This window comes from Phyllobates terribilis, unplaced genomic scaffold, assembly GCF_046119375.1.
Source record: "Phyllobates terribilis strain yellow unplaced genomic scaffold, ASM4611937v1 Scaffold_1__5_contigs__length_1240528914, whole genome shotgun sequence".
In the NCBI taxonomy this organism is placed as follows: Eukaryota; Metazoa; Chordata; class Amphibia; order Anura; family Dendrobatidae; genus Phyllobates; species Phyllobates terribilis.
The window spans coordinates 381555646-381574948 of NW_027362761.1; the positions used below are offsets into that span (position 1 = coordinate 381555646).

At 42.6% G+C, this 19303-nt stretch overlaps 1 protein-coding gene across 2 annotated transcripts in view; it reads left to right on the forward strand.

Moving 5' to 3' along the window:
- Positions 1 to 17425, forward strand: part of TCN2 (transcobalamin 2) — a 39980-nt gene extending 22555 nt beyond the window's left edge. For both annotated transcript variants that reach the window (XM_073676406.1, XM_073676407.1), the window contains 8 exons: positions 522 to 711; positions 4484 to 4638; positions 7778 to 7933; positions 8270 to 8445; positions 10427 to 10607; positions 13271 to 13442; positions 15047 to 15150; positions 16547 to 17425. In XM_073676406.1, the coding sequence (XP_073532507.1) occupies positions 522 to 711; positions 4484 to 4638; positions 7778 to 7933; positions 8270 to 8445; positions 10427 to 10607; positions 13271 to 13442; positions 15047 to 15150; positions 16547 to 16599 (1187 nt within the window). In that variant the 3' untranslated portion in view covers positions 16600 to 17425. The remainder of the gene's footprint in view (positions 1 to 521; positions 712 to 4483; positions 4639 to 7777; positions 7934 to 8269; positions 8446 to 10426; positions 10608 to 13270; positions 13443 to 15046; positions 15151 to 16546) is intronic.
- The last annotated feature ends 1878 nt before the right edge of the window (positions 17426 to 19303 follow it).

The following is a 19303-nucleotide window of genomic DNA, read 5'->3' on the forward strand; positions in this document are numbered from 1 at the left end:
AGAAGGAGAGTGATGGGGTGCTATGCCAGATGACCTGGCCTCCACAGTCACCAAACCTGAACCCAATCGAGATGGTTTGGGGTGAGCTGGACCGCAGAGTGAAGGCAAAAGGGCCAACAAGTGCTAAGCATCTCTGGGAACTCCTTCAAGATTGTTGGAAGACCATGCCAAGAGTGTGCAAAGCAGTCATCAAAGCAAAAGGTGGCTACTTTGAAGAACCTAGAATATAAGACATATTTTCAGTTGTTTCACACTTTTTTGTTAAGTATATAATTCCACATGTGTTAATTCATAGTTTTGATGCATTCAGTGTGAATGTACAATTTTCATAGTCGTGAAAATACAGAAAAATCTTTAAGTGAGAAGGTGTGTCCAAACTTTTGTTCTGTACTGTGTGTGTGTATATGTGTGTGTGTGTGTATATATAATATATATATATATATTTATATTATTTTAGCATAGGTTGTGCTGTATAGATTACTGATTACACTTGTGACCTGATTTTGTTGTTCTTTTTCAAGAAATTCCTGAAGGAAAAATTGGTTTAATAAAGTCGTTGAATGGTGAGCTACTGAGTGCAACATTAGATGCTGCCAATGATGCCAATCCCAGTGTCTATATTGGACTTCGTCTTTCTAACAGTCATAATGTGAAAAAAGAAGATGAGTACTTCCAGAGGCTCAAAACTTCAATGGAGACCATTTCTACCAGGTAGCACACATGTGCATGTTCATTTGTATTTGGGAACATATTCCTGTAATGGTTAGACACCATCACTGTATTTTTGGTTATTTTCTAGCCATACAGATGGCAACCTGTCTCAAGTAGTTCGGAGTTCGTACCAGACACTTAGTGTCAGAGGCGTAGCTAGGGTTTAGGTTCGGGGGGGGCGAAACTTCTGAGTGGGCCCCTAACCATGTAACCTTGATTACAACCATAGTGGCGCACCCAAATAGTGGATGTAGGAGAACCTCAGCTGATGACCGTGCTGTTACTGAGAATAATCACTATACAAAGACCAGCACTGATATTACCGCCCTATGGTGACATATATTGATAGATGCCAGTCCTGCAGAACATATAAGAGATCACAGCACAGTTATATACAGTATAGTGACTTACAGCTGATGTTTTTTCTGATTAAATTGTTCACTTTTCCATCTGGCCCAAACCGACACGACAACGTCTCCATCCAGGACTCAGAGTCTCAGGTCTGCAGAAATCACAGCAAAGACACATTTGACTCCTTACATTTCAGGCACCGTCCCCATCTATTCCCAGCCTGCACAAATGCCTCATCCTGCTGATAATCCAATACTGAGCCGCTGCTGCTAAGTCCCTATTACTGCACCTGCTGTGCGCCCTGTAGATGGTAAAACAACCCTCTAGAATATAGTAATGCCGTGTGTAAGTGCCCTAGAAAACAGTTCCCACATTTTGCCCCGTAGAAAGTAAGTGCCCTCTGTGTGCCCTCTTTGACAGTCAAAATAACCTGAGTTCCCATATAACGAAAAGTGCCCACTTAACATTTAATAATGTCCTGAGTGTCCCCCCATGTACTACTCCTCCCTACAGAGTATGATGCTTTCTTATCCAAAGTATAATTCCCCCTCACTGCATAGTATCCCCCACATAGTATACTGACCCCTTAATAGCGTCCAAACTGATGTCTCCAACACTGTATAATGGCTCCCACACTGTATGATGGCCCCTACACTGTGCAAAGACCCCACATTATCTCCCACACTGTATGACCCTAACTGTAATCCCCACACTGTATAAACAGCCTACATATAGTATAATGCACCAGATAGTCCTCAATATAGTATAATGCACCCCCCCATAGGCCTTCATATAGTATAATGCGCCCCCATTGGCAGAGTCTGTAGTATATTGCTCCCCCATAGGCAGAGTCTGTAGTATAATGCACCCCCCCCATAGGCAGAGTCTATAGTATAATGCACCCCCCCATAGGCAGAGTCTATAGTATAATGCACCCCCCCATAGGCAGAGTCTATAGTATAATGCACCCCCCATAGGCAGAGTCTGTAGTATAATGCACCCCCCATAGGCAGAGTCTGTAGTATAATGCACCCCCCCCCATAGGCAGAGTCTGTAGTATAATGCACCCCCCCCCATAGGCAGAGTCTGTAGTATAATGCACCCCCCCCCCATAGGCAGAGTCTGTAGTATAATGCAACCCCCCATAGGCAGAGTCTGTAGTATAATGCACCCCCCCCCATAGGCAGAGTCTGTAGTATAATGCACCCCCCCATAGGCAGAGTCTGTAGTATAATGCACCCCCCCCATAGGCAGAGTCTGTAGTATAATGCACCCCCCCCCCATAGGCAGAGTCTGTAGTATAATGCACCCCCCATAGGCAGAGTCTGTAGTATAATGCACCCCCATAAGAAAAAAAAAATAAACACAATACTCACCTCTCCTCCTCGCTGCTGCATATCTTCAGAACAGCGGGTGCCAAGTGATGACGTCAGTGATGTCAGACGCAGAGGGGGACAAATGGGAGAGGGAGCGTCGCGCTCCATCTCTCATCACTGAACTTGTGGTGACGGGCGGGGGGCCCCCCGCCCTCCTGATCAAGGGCCTCATAGCGGCCGCTTGGCAGTGCAGGGACATCGAGTCTCCCTGCTCTGCGCACACCTATACAGATACACTAGTGTAGCTCCGGGTGGGCCCCCTCAGAGCGAGGGACCCGGGGCCACTGACCCCTCTGCCCCCCGGTAGCTACGCTACTGCTTAGTGTCCAGTGCTAAACTCCGAACATGGACTTCTCCCGAAAGTCCGTTTCAATGTTCGAGGGAAGTCTGGGAGGCGAGAGAGACAATATTTTCCAGCTCCAAAGTTCAGGTCCCCAATATTTTCAGTGGGGGTTCAGGTTCAAGTTTGGGTACACTTCTGGAACCCGAACCGAACTTTGGACTAAAGTTTGGGTCAAGCACCAGAACCCGAACTTCCACGGGTCCGCTCATCCCTAGTCGCAAGACTTTTCCACTGTAAACTGACACTTTATTTCTGTCTTTTACAAGATTACAGGCATGTTTTTATATAAACTTTCTGAAAAGGCATTGTGGGAAAAACAAACTTTTATAAATCTGCCAAACACAGTATGCTAGTTAGCCGAGCTTAGTTATCTCGGCGGGCTGTTCCAGTGAATAACGTGTTGGCAGTTTAGAATGGCAAATCCATGTGGCAGGTTTCCTTTAATGAAGCGGAGTATAGATAAACTAAATCATGGCTGATTGGAACTTTATATTTTAAGGCTCAGTTCACACATTCATTTGTTCTGTTATAGGAACAGATAAATAAAATTCATGCAGGATTAGTCAGACACAAATGGTGCCTCATGGGCCCAAATGATTATGATGCGGTATGTTGAGTTTCTGTTCAGGGCTGTGGAGTTGGTAGGCCAAACCTCCGACTCCTCAATTTCCATGACACCGACTCCACTACTCCGACTCCCTCATACTTGGCTCATGATTAAGTGATAAATTTACTGTAGCACAGATTCATCTCAGCTAAAAGTCTAGATCCTTAGATCAGGAATGGGATAGAGATTTATAGAACATTTCATAACTTTCCCAAATTCTTATGAAAAAAAATATTCCCCATAAACTGCATTGAACTACTGTACCCAATTTATTATATATTTTAGGAGTTGGAGTCGGTCCATTTTATACCGACTCCTATTCCGACTCCACCAAAATGGACACTGACTCTGACTCCATGACTCCGACTCCACAGCCCTGTTTCTGTTTGGGGGTCCATCATTTCATTGGAGAAATTGCGCAGCATACTCTGTTTTTTTTAACCAAATGATAATGACGGAAACTGCAGCCGAGCCTCCTAACGCAGGTGTGAACCAAGACTAAGGCTATGAGAATTCATATAAAGTGATGTCAGCAATAGCATTATTATTCATCACTGATTATTTGATGTTTAAAGAGGATTTGTCACTTACCGTTAATTAAAATTTTTTACTTGTTGTAAAAGCAGATGTTCTCTCGATTTTGCCATTGTTCCTGAGACATGGCCCCCTCTTCCCTTTATGTAATCTCATATTTTCACATCCGGTAAACAAATTACATATTTTTAACATGTGACAAATCCTCTATAAATATAAAGCTCTTTTAATTCTACCTTTTCCTTAAAATGAATCTCTGTGTTTGGAGCCCCATTAACCACAGAACAGTTACACTAATGACCTACAGAGCTGCCCGGGAGATTCATATTCGCCGTGTTTGAGCTGCAAAGTAAAATAACTCAAGTGATCATTTACCAGAATTTGGGTCACACTAGAAAGAAGTCTTTTCTCCATTTTTTTTTTTTGTTACGCAGAAAATAAAGGGAAGCACTTTAGCACCTAAGGAAAACCAGATTTCTCTCATTACTTTACTTCTGTGTGACTTGTGTATTGTTCTATTGACTATCTTCTCACTAAACATGTTGTCATTTACAAATATAGTAGATTGGGCATCAAAGAAGGGGAACCCAAGACAGGACTGCTGGCCCTTCAGCTGATGGCACAGAAGGCTTCTTGTGATGACATAGACTCATCTGTAAGAAACAGATTATTTACACATATGAAATACCACCTTCACAAGGAAAAAGAAAATATAGGTAATTATCTGTCATGGTTGAGTCCTATATATCTGGTAGTGACCAATGAATGCTAATGACCCACAAATGCAGTCTGATGGCCCTGCACTTCCATATCCCCGGCCTCTCTCTCTATTCTCCACCCGCTGCCTGCCTCCTGTGTCTGACTGATAGTTCACTTAAACATGAGCGACCAGAAGGAAGGCAGCGGGTGGAGAGTAGAGAGAGAGGCCGGAGATATGGAAGTGCAGGGCCATCTCACTGCACTTGGGGGTCATTAGCATACAATTTCAACTTTGGATTTTTATAAAACAGCAAAACGTATTTCTACAAGAAATGTAAGGATTTAATCATTTAATCAGCATTAAACCCCCGATACATACATGCTATCAGATTAGGGAATAAAAACTTGTCAGGATGTAAATGCCACAATACACATTAGGTAAATGTTGACTGACTTTGCCGATGGTTGTGGGAGAGGTGAACCATCAAATGTGTAGGGGTAGGGACACAAGAATTGGGTATTTGGAATTCAATAGCTCAATCCTTTTGTTAGGGGGGGAAGATAAGCCATTGCTAAATGATTCTAGCACCAGCTCTCATAGAGCTTCCAGCCAAGCATCCTGTGTATGGGGGAGTTGGAAGAGATTAGGTAGATGTCTAATGTGTATGGCCAGCTTAAGCAGGAATTCTTGGGACATCACTGCTCCGGCATAAAACAAATCTTGAATCCTATGTTAAGAAGATATACCGATCATTGCACATGGCAGTAATAGGACCTGGGCAATGTATGAGACTGTTGCTGCATAATGTCTAGCTCTCTTTTCTATAAACAGAAATCTAAATAGTTTGTGCAGCTAAACAATAATAAAACAGAAAAAAGCTACTGTACAGGAGATGTTATATGAGGATCTGAAAGCAATACTTCATGCAAGAAACTGTACTAATATGTCTGAAGAGAAAACACCGTTCTGCAAAGTGTACAAACTACAAGACTGAAATCAACACTAGGGTCACACGACCGGATGTTCTCCATCCGAGAAAAGTGGTCTGATTATGCTAATCACACTCTGATCAGAGTTTCGGCAGAGCGTGATCAGAGTGGTAATCTCCATCTTCTCCATTCTGTCACTGTGAAAATCGGACCGCACTCAGATGTCATCAGAGTGTGGTCCGACTGTGTTCATAGACCCAAAGACTTGGGCTGAGTGCGATCCGATTATTGGAGGCAAATTGTGCATGCTGCAATTTTTTTTCGACTTGCACTTCCTCATTGAATAACTTTTTGTCCAAGTGCGATCCTATATTTTCACAGATTGCACTCGGACCGAAACTACGAGCGTCTGCACGAGCCCCAAATGTAAGGAAACGTTTGATAGCAATTTATCCTGCAAAGGTGGCTCAGCTAGTTATTAACACATCAGGCAGATACTTTCGGTAATGATGGTATATACAGTACAGACCAAAATTTTGGATACACCTTCTCTTTAAAGATTTTTCTGTATTTTCATAGCTATAAAAATTGTACATTCACACTGAAGGCATCAAAACTATGAATTAATACATGTGGAATTATATACTTAACAAAAAAGTGTGAAACAACTGAAAATATGTCTTATATTCTAGGTTCTTCAAAGTAGCCACCTTTTTGCTTTGATGACTGCTTTGCACACTCTTGGCATTCTCTTGATGAGCTTCAAGAGGTAGTCACCGGAAATTGTCTTCCAACAATCTTGAAGGAGTTCCCAGAGATGCTTGCCACTTGTTGGCCCTTTTGCCTTCACTCTGCAGTCCAGCTCACCCCAAACCATCTCGATTGGGTTCAGGTCTGGTGACTGTGGAGGCCAGGTCATCTGGCATAGCACCCCATCACTCTCCTTCTTGGTCAAATAGCCCTTACACTGCCTGGAGGTGTGTTTGGGGTCATTGTCCTGTTGAAAAATAAATGATGGTCCAACTATACTTAAACCGGATGGAATAGCATGCCGCTGCAAGATGCTGTGGTAGTCATGCTGGTTCAGTATGCCTTCAATTTTGAATAAATCCTCAACAGTGTCACCAGCAAAGCACCCCCACACCATCACACCTCCTCCTCCATGCTTCATGATGGGAACCAGGCATGTAGAGTCCATCCGTTCACCTTTTCTGCGTCGCACAAAGACACGGTGGTTGGAACCAAAGATCTCAAATTTGGACTCATCAGACCAAAGCACAGATTTCCACTGGTCTAATGTCCATTCCTTGTGTTCTTTAGCCCAAACAAGTCTCTTCGGCTTTTTGCCTGTCCTTAGCAGTGGTTTCCTAGCCGGTATTTTACCATGAAGGCCTGCTGCACAAAGTCTCCTCTTAACAGTTGTTGTAGAGATGTGTCTGCTGCTAGAACTCTGTGTGGCATTGACCTGGTCTCTAAACTGAGCTGCTGTTAACCTGCGATTTCTGAGGCTGGTGACTCAGATAAACTTATCCTCAGAAGCAGAGGTGACTCTTGGTCTTCCTTTCCTGGGGCGGTCCTCAGTTTCTTTGTAGCGCTTGATGGTTTTTGCAACTGCACTTGGGGACACTTTCAAAGTTTTCCCAATTTTTCGCACTGACTGACCTTCATTTCTTAAAGTAATGATGGCCACTCGTTTTTCTTTACTTTTCTTTACTGTGTGTACTCTGTCAAACCTCATTTTCGGACTTATACCCCTAATTGATTTGGGCTCCAAGACATAGTCAACTGTGTCTTGGAGCCTGCCTCAAATAGGTGGATAAGGCTGAAAATGAGGCCGATGTCTGACAGAGCGCACAGTGACTCCGTCTATATCACTAGGCAATGGCCCCATCAGCTCATACCCCCCAATCATATTTTCCTGGGCTTTATACGTAAGCCCTGACAAAGACACTGACTTGGCTAAAACGCAATATGAGCATAGCCTTACAAAACTACAACTCTGCTCTTTAAAAAACAAGCCCTCATACAGCTATGTGGATGGAGAAATGAAAAAAAGTCATGGTTCTTGGAAGAATGGGAGGAAAAATCGAAAGCTAAAAAAATAATATTGGCTCCAATGAGAAGGGTTAATAGCAATTATGACTACAAGTGATTATAATATAGTGACGTTTTTTAACAACCTAATATTTGTACCCTTAACTTTATGATCTTTTTCTCTTTATACAGTACTTAATGGCAAACCACTTTCTAACTACTTCCAGTACAGCCTGGGTATTCTGGCGATGTGCGTCAATGGCAAGGTAGTCGACCGGCACGTGGTCCACAAGCTCGTTCTTACTGAAGAACAAAACAAACTTGGACATGGAGAAACAATCTCAATAGGTAGAAAGAACTTATCAAATAGAAATATGTAACATTATTTGGTTCAGTTCTACAAAGTGGAAAAATTCAAAGCTGCGATCTGGGCAGGACATTTCCCAGATACAGATTTATTTACATGGTGTACTGGAAATCCAACATAGGCGCGATTTTGTATTGCCCACCAAGTTGTCATAAGTAAGCTCTCCCTTTTAAGGCCTGGAAATTTATCAAGTAAAAAAATATGGCTTTTTCCATTTGTGTTGGAAAAGTTATGGTTCATTTTATGGTGGAATTGCTAATTTATTGTCTTTAAATAACCCCTACAGTATACTGTGTAATCTATGTTTGCTGTTGCAGACACAGAAGCCATGGCCGGCATCGCATTGCTGTGTGTAAAGAGACTCAATAACTATCCCCGTGAGCTGGTCATGCACATAAAAAATTCAGTTAAAAGCATAAAAGACAAAATTGTTGACTCAGAAAACAAAGACGGGGAACTAGGAAACCTTTACAGCACCCCCCTTGCTGTGCAGGTGAGTCTATAGATACTGGAGTTTTATAGGGACTGTAGGGCAATTGAGATCAGTGGCGTACCTCCAATCACAGCAGACCACGTGGCCGCTTTGGGGCCTGTGAGTCGGGGGTGGCCCGTTGCCAGTTCCCCTTCCCCGCCCGAAATCGTACCGTCAGCTGTATTGGCATCCTGGTCCTGGATGCCGATATATTTGAAAGCAATGATGGGTGAGGGAGCCCACAGCTGACGCCCTGCCCTCTCCCATCATTCCCCTTCTACGTCTGAGCTCTGTGACGTCTCAGCACAGAGGGCGACATGACATCATTACAGCGCGCCCTCTGTGCTGAGCAGTGCAGAGGGTCAGAAGACACGCTGCAGACACCGCAACAACAAGGAGCCGTGAGTTTTTATTTGTTTTTAATGTGGGTCCCATAATACTGTATGTAGGACTATATGAGGCCCATAATACTGTATGGAGGACTCTATGGGGCCCATAACAATGTATGTAGGACTATATGGGGCCCATAACCATGTATGTAGGATTATATGAGGACCATAACAATGTTCGGAGGACTATATGGGGCCCATAATACTGTATGGAGAACTATATGGGGCCCATAATACTGTATGGAGGACTATATGGGATTCATAATACTGTATGGAGTACCATATGGGGCCCATAATACTGTATGGAGGACTATATTGCACCCATAATACTGTATGAAGGTATATGTGGGCCCATGGTATGTATGTAGGACGGCGTGGGGCCCATAATACTGTATGGATGACTGTGGGACCCATAATACTTTATGTAGGACTTCCTGGGGCCCATAATATTGTATGGAGGAATATGTGGGGCCCATTATACTGTATGAAGGACTATGTGGGGCCCATTATACTGTTTGCAGGACTATATGGGGATCGTTATACTGTTTGCATGTCTATGTGAATCGGCAGTATACTGGTTGTCGGTCTATTTAGGGGTGGCATTATGCTATTTTCAGGTATATGTGAGGGGCCATTATACTGTTTGCAGGACTATATGTGGGACATTATACTGTTTGCAGATCTATGTTGGTGTTGGGGGGGCATTATAATGTTGTGGCCATTATACTGTGTGCAAGCAATTATACAGTGTGAATTTTTTTGGGGGTCCATCATGCTGTTTAGAAGGCTGTGTAGGGTCCTGTATGCTGTTTGGAGGGCTGGGTGGGGGTCATTATACTGTTTGGAGATCTAGTAGGGACCACTATACAGTGTGAATGGTTATGTTGGGGCCATCATACTGAGTGGAGGGGTGCATGTATTGGACATTTTACTGTATGGAAACCCCATTATACTGTATGCAGGACTGTGTGGTGTACACAGTTGGGGCATCATACTGTGTTGGGGTCACCACACTTTGCCGGGGGAGGTTTGAGGAGGAGGGGGGTACAGTAGAGTCATCATCTGTGTGTGTGAAGTGTATTGTGGATGAATTCACCTTGGGGATATCATACTGTGTTTCAGGGGGACTCTATTGTTGGCATCATACTTTATGGGGGCTTCAATAGGAGGAAAATTACTTTGTAAGGGCTTCAAAGTTGTGAGGTATTCTCCTTGGACCCCGCCGAATATTATTATTTTTTTGGGGGAGTGGGGAGGCACAATTAGAACTTCTGCTATGGGGCCCCATGATTTCTATGTACACCCCTGATTGGGACCCTACTGTCTGGAGGACTATCGCTGATGAAATATGGAATGCACATATACAGAATGGGATAAGTTATTTGTAGAAATTCCTGTGTACAGCGTCACATGTGGGCCAAGAAAATATGTGTAGAAAGAAATTTCATAAAATAAGCATTAAAAGAAGCATCTAATGAGGACTCCGTGCTGGAGGATTGTTTCTTATAAGTCCCCTTATTAGCACCAGCAGATTTGGGTCCCTCCACTTATAAAGAATTTTGCTTGCTACAGTGCACTAATAAACAAATGTTCCTCTGCCTCTTCTTCATTAGTTTTTCTCAGCATTGGGTGGAAGAAAAGACAAAGATACCTGTTCTAAAGCAATAAAGGCCCTGGTGAAAGGAATGGAGAAAGGAAAGTTCTCAAACCCTATGATGATGTCCCAGCTGATGCCTGTGTTGTTCCAGAAATCATATCTGGATGTGGCTAATGTGGATTGTGAAAGCATCATGAGTAAGTGACCACGTGCTTGATGTGCCTGACAAGAGTAAACAGGATATTGTTTGATGTTTTCAAACTGAAAGGGATTTTTCGTTACAGTAAAAATCTTGAAAAAAAAAATACTATTGCCCATGTTGCTTAGTGCCTGCAAACCACAAACAAGCTCTGCTTGCTTACATCCTAAGGCCGGTTTCACCCGTCCGCATATATCCGGTACCGAGGTGATATACCCATGTGATATTTCAGATTTTCTTTTTTAATAAATTTCTACATTTCTGTTTTTTTTCAGTCATAATGGGGTGCAGAGTGTACTTTAATGAGAAAAAAATGAACTTTTTAGAATTTACCAAATGGCTGCAATGAAACAAAGAGTGAAAAATTTAAAGGGGTCTGAATACTTTCTGTACCCACTGTATCCGTGTCCCGTGTGTCCGAGTGTGTCACACGTGTGGCGCCTGTGTGCAGCATCAGGATCACACGGACGGCGTCTGGAAATTAGCGCTACAGTTAGCGCTGTTCCCAAGCGCCGGGTGCTAACACTACCATCATCATGGTTCCCTGCCGGCGCTGCGATCGGCACCAGCAGGGACAGTGACGAGGGTAGTGATAGTCTGCTCCCCGCCTATAAAATTAAGAATAAAATAATAAAATCCATGTACTCACCTCTCCTAGGTGTTCCCCACTGTAATCCATGCGACGACTGCTGCCGGGGAGAATGAGCCGCTCCGGAGCTGCAGCTCAGGAGCGCTGTCCTGTCACTCACTGAGCGCGGCTCATTCTCCCCGGCATCTCTGCAGCAGCGGTCGCATGGATTACAGCGGGGGACACCTAGGAGAGGTGAGTACTTGGATTTTATTATTTTATTCTTATTTTTACAGGAGGGGACACTGCGGGAGCAGACTACTACTACCCTCATCATAGTCCCTGCTGGTGCTGATCGCAACGCCGGCAGGAACCATGATGAGGGCAGTGTTCAGCGTGTCACACGGAAGACACACGTACCGTGTGCCCGCAAAAAACAGACTTGTCTCCATATGGAGCACGCAATCCGTGTGAAAACACACGGAGATGTGCACAGACCCATTCGTTTGAATGGGGCTGCGTGTGTCAGTGTCTCCGAGCCGTGTGGAAACTGTCACCACTCTTACCGGAGACACTTACATGTGAAAGAGCCCTTATGCAGCAGGGATGGGGCGTGTCATCAGCTTAGCAGGCTGCACTAAGTATCCACACCTCCATCTCCCGACCCCTTTTCTCTCCGCCCTCATTTCTTCCAGGTTTATCATCTTTTTCTCTTTTGCATGTGTTGCTTCACCAAAAAAGTGTTACAAATAATGTGTAATACGCTCTTTTTTATTCTGTCCCACCCTTTCATCTAAGTAGAATTCTCTATTCTCCTCGTTAGGCGTTTTGTTCTTTCTCCTCCCAGCTCAAACTGCCACTCTAGCAATCATTATTGTTCTGTGACAGATCTACATACACAGTCAGCTCTGTAACACCAAACCCAACTCCACACAGGCAGATCTGCTACACCAGACCCAACACAGTCAGCTTTGCTACATAAGACATGACACAATCAGCCCTGTTACACCAGACCAAACACAGCATAATAGTCAGCTCTGCTACACCAGACCCAGCACAGTCAGCCCTGTTACACCAGACTAAACACAGCATAACACAGTCAGCTTTGCTACACCAGACCCAGCACAGTCAGCTCTGCTACACCAGACACATCACAACACAATAAACTCTGCTACAACGGACCCAATACAACATAGTCTGCTTTGCTACACCGAACCCAACACAAAACAGTCAGCTCGACTACACCAGACACAACACAGTCAGCTCTGCTAAATCAGACACAATACATACCGTAATTCTCACCTTGGCTATAGGTGGATTCACTATTTAATATATGGTGGATGTGTGAAAGTATTGATTGAAGTATTGGGCCATCCTCCCATCTCCTTTTTCATCCATCAGACTGAAGACAGAAGAAGCAGCTACTGCTTGGTCTTTGCATGTGATGTAGACGTTGACTGTATGCCCCGTCCCCCAACCCTGAATCTGATGAAATTCCATTGACAGGATGGGACTTTAAGCTGGAGAAAGCTAGAGACCCATGTGATGTGATGTAATCACAGCCAGATCATGACACGGGTGCTTAGGTCACATAAGACACTCCAGAAGACCAAGAGGGGGACACTTACATAAACATAAGTGCATTACAAAGTTTCAGAGGGTAATAGGGAGGAATAATGGTGAGGGGAATTATTAAACTTCTGACAACTCCTTTAAGGAGCCCATACACATTAATGAAAAGTTAGCAAAACCCTCCAACTTCAGTGGAATTAGCCAGCTATAATGTATGGGGGCCTCCCAACTCTTCTTTTGAAAGATGATGTTAGGGGAAATAAGGATAATGCAAGTTGAATTTCAAGGCTGATTCTTTTGTCATCAGGAGAGATAAGCAGCTTCCAGATGTGTTTGACAGCAGCTTTCTTCTTTCTCCCCCTTGAAAACACATGCATGCTCAACCAAACTGAGCATTCTTATGTATGGAGATCGTCGGGAGGAATAGCTGTCTGGTGAATAAGCGCTATTGCTGAACACCTTCAAAAGCCATTTTCTGAAGTCAGATGATGTTAACCAATGTTACTTATTTTCCTGTTTAGACGATCCCTTGTTAATCCCCATGTCACCCACCGATGTCTTTGTTGATAATGAATTTATCCGCGTCCGGCTGATGGTAGAAGGCCAGAATTTCAATGAGCTGATTGAAGTTCCATCACGTTCCTCACTTCTCGATATTCTGAAGGTGGCTCAAGACCAAAATTCTAAGTTTTCGTAAGTTCCAGTGAATATTAACACTATCTGAGTTACTTTGGTGTAGACTCTATTGTCATCTCATAGATATGTGATACAATACAGAGAAATAGGGTTCACATAGGACATACATTCAAGAAAAATCTCACAGAAAAAGAACCAGCTTAGCCAACACTAAATCAGATTACCAATGTACTAGCAGGATGCAGCAGACCGCCATGATAAAGGCGGGGGCAGCACAGGTGCACAATACCGATAAAGCAACCACTCCGACCTACCAGTTCATGGAGGGGGTGGTTGCCTAGTATTAAAAATACACACAGATGAGGTTTGCATAGGGCGGCAGTCACACAGATACGTGTCATGCAGGGTGTCTGGTTTACAGCCTATTGATGGCTCCTATACTACTAGATCAGGCGGGCCACACAGCACCATATAAGTGCACCCCACAAAGACAGACACCCTAGTACACCCAACACTAAAGGGCCTTGCTGCATCCTTCAGAAAAATGTAAAAATGTGCAATAAAAAGATGAAAAGTGATGTATAAAATACATGAGGTATTGGTCGATATTTTGTCCAAAATACACAAACTCACAAACCATGCCAAGGGTCCCCATACTTGCGACGCCCTACACTACATTCAAAAACAGCTCACGTAGGACAGACATTCAAGAAAACGCTCACAGAAAAAGAAACAGCCTTACCAGCAGCAGGTCAGATTACCAATGCAAGATGCATACCTGTGTGACTGGCATCCTATGCAAGCCTCATCTGTGTGCATTTTGAATACTAGGCAGCCATCCTCTCCATTAATTGGTAGGTTAGTGAGTAATTGCTCCATCAGTGTTTTGTACCTGTGCTGCCCCCTCCTTTATCATGGGGGTCTGCTGCATCCTGCTAGTGCATTGATGATCTAACCGTTGTTGGTCAGAATACCAATGTTTCTTTTTCTGTGAGATTTCTTTTTACAATATAGAGATTTAAACAAGGTTAGGAATGTCTACGAAGGCCACCGAGAAGACAGTAAAAGGAAATTTGATACATATTGATATGTGAACTTGATAATATTGATTAATTCATTAATTTGCAACTCTTGCATACAACTCTGCAGCAGGCCCTTAAGGGCCAATTAAATTGGACGAACGCTATACGAATAATTGATCAATATAAACATGAGGAGTATCTGACATTCAATGTCTGAGTACAGAACATGTAGTCCAGGTTTGCCTCAGGTCTCCTGACCCCAACTTAGGCATGTATGAAACTGTTGAGTTTCGGTCAGGAAATCCTTGACCGGTCTGTAAATCGCAGTCCATACTTGGACCGTAAAACTTGGACATGTGAAACCTGTCTAATACTGTCTGAAATTCAGAATGCAGATTTTTCCCTATAAGAACCAACATACAAGCAGTGTATGCATTTGGGATACTTCCTCAGTACTTTGTCGTGCTGCTTCTGATAATAAAAATTCATTAACAGTAGAAAATGGTCAAAATCAGACTTTTTCAGCAGTCCATATTGGCCATTTTAGAAAGAAATCCAGCAATAGTTTTCCCTGTTGTGTTTGATATGTTTAGCTCCTCTCTCCCACCAGTAACAATCATTCCAAATTTTTCCCCTTAGATTTGAAACCAAAAACACATTGTATGGACCATTCCTAACCACAGTGAATAATGTGGCAGGTTACTGGCAACTTCTGAGGGAGCCAAATATTTCCTTGATAGAAGGTAAGTCTACTGATGATTGCTTTGCTGAATTAAATTGATAATTATACTCACTTTCTAATTAATAAAAGTGCTTTATATGACAAAAAAAACCTAAGAAATATGAAATGCTTTCCAGTAATTTAGACTCCGTTCAAGCAAACGACACAAGCAATAGGTGCTTGACTTCTAAGGGTTAAGAATCTGAAGTCCGACCACATGAGTATCTTCATTATAACAATAAGGCCTCATTCAGATGTCAGTTTTTCACGATTGAGTGCTATCCGTTTGTTTGTTTTTTTTGTGTATAGCATTTGTACCTATGACAGTCTATGGGGCTATTCACGTGTTTCCATTATACCTTTTCTCTGATTGTTCCTCATCTGGTTTTGTCTCCCACTACTGAGAAAAAATACTGACCAAATACTGATAGTGGGGCCGTGGCCTTTGGATGAGACTCACCTATACATTTCAGTGGGTGCGCAGCAAAATCTGATACAATATGGGCACTGTCATTATGGTATTCGTTTTTAACAGATCCATTGAGCTTATTAACATAAGATGTGGTATTTGGTCTTTTATAATTTTTTAATTATTTATCTATAAAGACAGACATATGGATGGCAAATACTATAGGTGACAGTACAGCTAAAAAAATAAATATAATTTTTTATTTCCTTATGAATAAAGACAATTTTTCATACGCTTGTTCTCATGTCCATGTTTTTTTGCAAACCGAGTGTTCACAAAAAAAATGGGAGATCTGTACGTTTCTGATTAATGTCACTGATCAAACTCAGTAAGTCTATAGGTCTGCTGAAAATGTGGACGGCACACTGATGGCTTAATAGTTCCATTTTTCACTAGTGCCAGGAGAGATTTAAGGAATCTCCTTTTTTGCATAGGAGAAAAACACGAAGACCACGGCCCCACTATCAGTATTTGGTCAGTATTTTTCCCAGGAGTGGGTGATAAATGCAGAATTGGTGACTTGTTTCTATTATACCTTTTCTCTAATTGTTCCTCATCTGGTTTTGGCTCCCACTCCTGAGAAAAAATACTGACCGAATACTGACCAAATACTGATAATGGGGCCGTGGCCTTATGATATAAACTGGCTCTGATCAAACTCTGATAAAAATCTGACCCATTTTCCATGTATGGGCCACGGCCCCACTATCAGTATTCGGTCAGTATTTTTTCTCAGGAGTGGGAGCCAAAACCAGGAGTGGGTGATAAATGCAGAATTGGTGACTTGTTTCTATTATACCTTTTCTCTGATTGTTCCTCACCTGGTTTTGGCTCCAACTCCTGAGGAAAAAATACTGACCGACCACTGATAGTGGTGCCATGGTCTAAGAGAAAAAACTGTTGTCTGAACGAGGCCTTTGTTTCTTACAAACTGTGTGTTGTTTTGTAGGTATTGCTGATTACAAGCCAGAGGACGGCGAGACAATCATCCTGCGACTCTGAGGCTTCAGAACCATAAAGTGCTACAATTAAAGACGACCAGAAAAACCTACTGATTTATTATTTTTCTCTAGATTCCTCACATATTCGGGATTTTTTTTATTTGTTAAATGATTTCACTAAATAACCCTAAAATCAATAACCCTATACTCATATTTTTGGGAATACATATTAAATGAAGGTTCACTTTGATGAACTGTTCTTCACAGATACAATACTCAGGGTTTCTAGGCTTTATAAAAACAGAATTTTTGTGAACTTGAATCATTTTGCTTTGGTTGTAAATGGTTGTAAAATGTTTGGAGGGTTTAAGAATGGATTTTTTGAATATAGTGTTGGACATGATACACACAGAAGCACAAAATCATGATTGCAGCCTTACAATGCAATTAACACTGATGGATTTTCAGTTTTAAGTTGCCTTTATTAAAAAAAATCTGTCTACAGCACATTTACCTGGTCAGTGCCAAACTGGAGATGCAGAATGCATTTCCATTACAGCTTATAAGTAGGAATCTTTTTTACATTCATGTACTAGTGTCTCTCTGATTGTATGAATGCATTGCACAACTCAACTACTGTACAGGGCTGATCTTACTTTGCATGGTTTCTGTGCGTTACCTTCTGTTAGTGCCTCACCTCTTACCATATAGTGCACTAAAAGCCATACATAAAAGTGTCTAGCTCTACTCATCACACAGCATGGTGTCCAAATAGCAGTGCCATGAGCTTTCTCACATTAGTTTTATTTATACGACTGTAATTAATGTAACAAGATACTTACAAAGTGATTTTAAATAAATAATGTCATGTTTGAAAAATACAGTAACACATCCAAGAAATCCATCTGTTCTATATTGTGACCGTGTTCTCTGAAAGTCCACACCTGCACATTACACTACTACATCTACAGAAATAAAATGAATGACTTTGCTAAGATCTATTATGTACTGACCCCCAGTTACAGCATATATTATAGTGCAGAGCAGCATGCAGGGTCTTGCTGGTTTTTATTGGAAACAGCTAAGTTTGTCATTAAACTCAACTCAACTGAACTACTATAAATCTCTGGGATGTATGTGTAATGCTGGGTTTAAAGCGCACACCTCTTCCCAGAATGCTTTGCATAAGTCATTGAGCTAGCAAGGAATATTTAAAGAAGTGGAAAGAAAATGTGCAGCAACTTTTTATTTGGACACTGAAAAGTTTTTTTTTCCAATTGTCCTACAGTGTATATATACATTATATTATATGTAGGGCTATTTTTTTCTATATGAAAGGCTATGTGGGGGCCATTATACTGTTTGAGGGCTTTTTGGGTGAATATTATACTGTTGGAGGGATATCCGGGGGCATTAAGCTGTTTGGAGGGCTATATGGAAGGCCATTATACTGTTTGGAGGGCTTTGTGAGGGCCATTATACTGTTTGGGGGCCATCATACAGTGTGGAGGTGGGGATTATCATATTGTGTGGAGGGCTGAGTTGTTACAGTTGGTGCATCACATGGTTTTTGGGTTACCATACTTTGCAGGGTGGGTACAGTTGGATCATGATACTGTGCATCTGGAGGGTGATTTAGGAATTCACTCTGTGGGTATCATATTGTGGGGGGCACTTTTGTTGACATCATACTTTATGAAGGCAATGAAAGAGGAATCTAGGGTTTCAATAGGCAGAAAATTACTCTATAAGGGCTGCAAAGTTGTGAGATATGCTCTTCTGTGCCCCACCAAATATTATTTTGTTTTCTTTTTTTTTGAGGGGGAGAGAGGGGCATGATTTCTATGAATGGCCCTGGAACCTGTATAGTATGTGTGTTTACCTGGATAGGAAGTGGGGTCAGGTTTTTGTCTTTCTTCTTCTGCTCTCCTGTCTATTAAACTGCATACAGGTATAACAGGTGAGGGGGAAGGGGAACTTTCATTTCAGGGCAGGCAACCATTGGACAATGACAGGAACAATGCATGTTGAAAAATGAAGGAAGGGAATTTCAAGCACCTATAGTGCTGGCATAGAGCTGATGGCGATGTACAGCCCACTCGTATAGCGTGAATGGCAAGTTACAGGGAATCGGAATGGTGAAACCGGTATTTACCAACACAGGTCACAATACTTGTCACAGGTGTATCAAAGGTGACAGTTGGTTGCAGGAGATCTCTACTTTTGGCATTACAGACCTCTTCTTAGATGAGAGGCTGTCTCTAGGACCTAGCAGCTACCTCCCTCTGTTAATTAGCTCCCTGGCCTGGGTGTATATATACCTGGTGTGTCTGAGAGGGAGGTGCCGGCTATATTAATTTCTACTTGTGAAGGCTTAGCAAGAGCAGTACTTCGTCCTCTCTGGAGCTTGAGGCTGAGTTTGCATTTGTCTGGAGTCATCTAAAGCTAAGCAATCTCCCCCTGTTTGTCTACCCTTGTTGTCTATAGAGTTTAGTGGAGATCGACTAGTGCTCATCTCCTCCCATCCCTAGCCTTAGCCATACGCCAGGGAAAGACAGGGTGAGGCACGCGTGCGGCGATTGCTGAAGAGGCACTATAGGGACGATAGTTGAGACAGGGTGACACTAGACCAGACTAGGAGGTCTCCACTTCCTCCTTTCCCTAGTGTCTGGGCTCCCTTTCCCTCTGTGTAGCACTGTCTTTCCCACACCTGACGTGACATTCTAGCTGGCCGAGCACGTTTTGAAAAGAAAAAAAAAAAATAA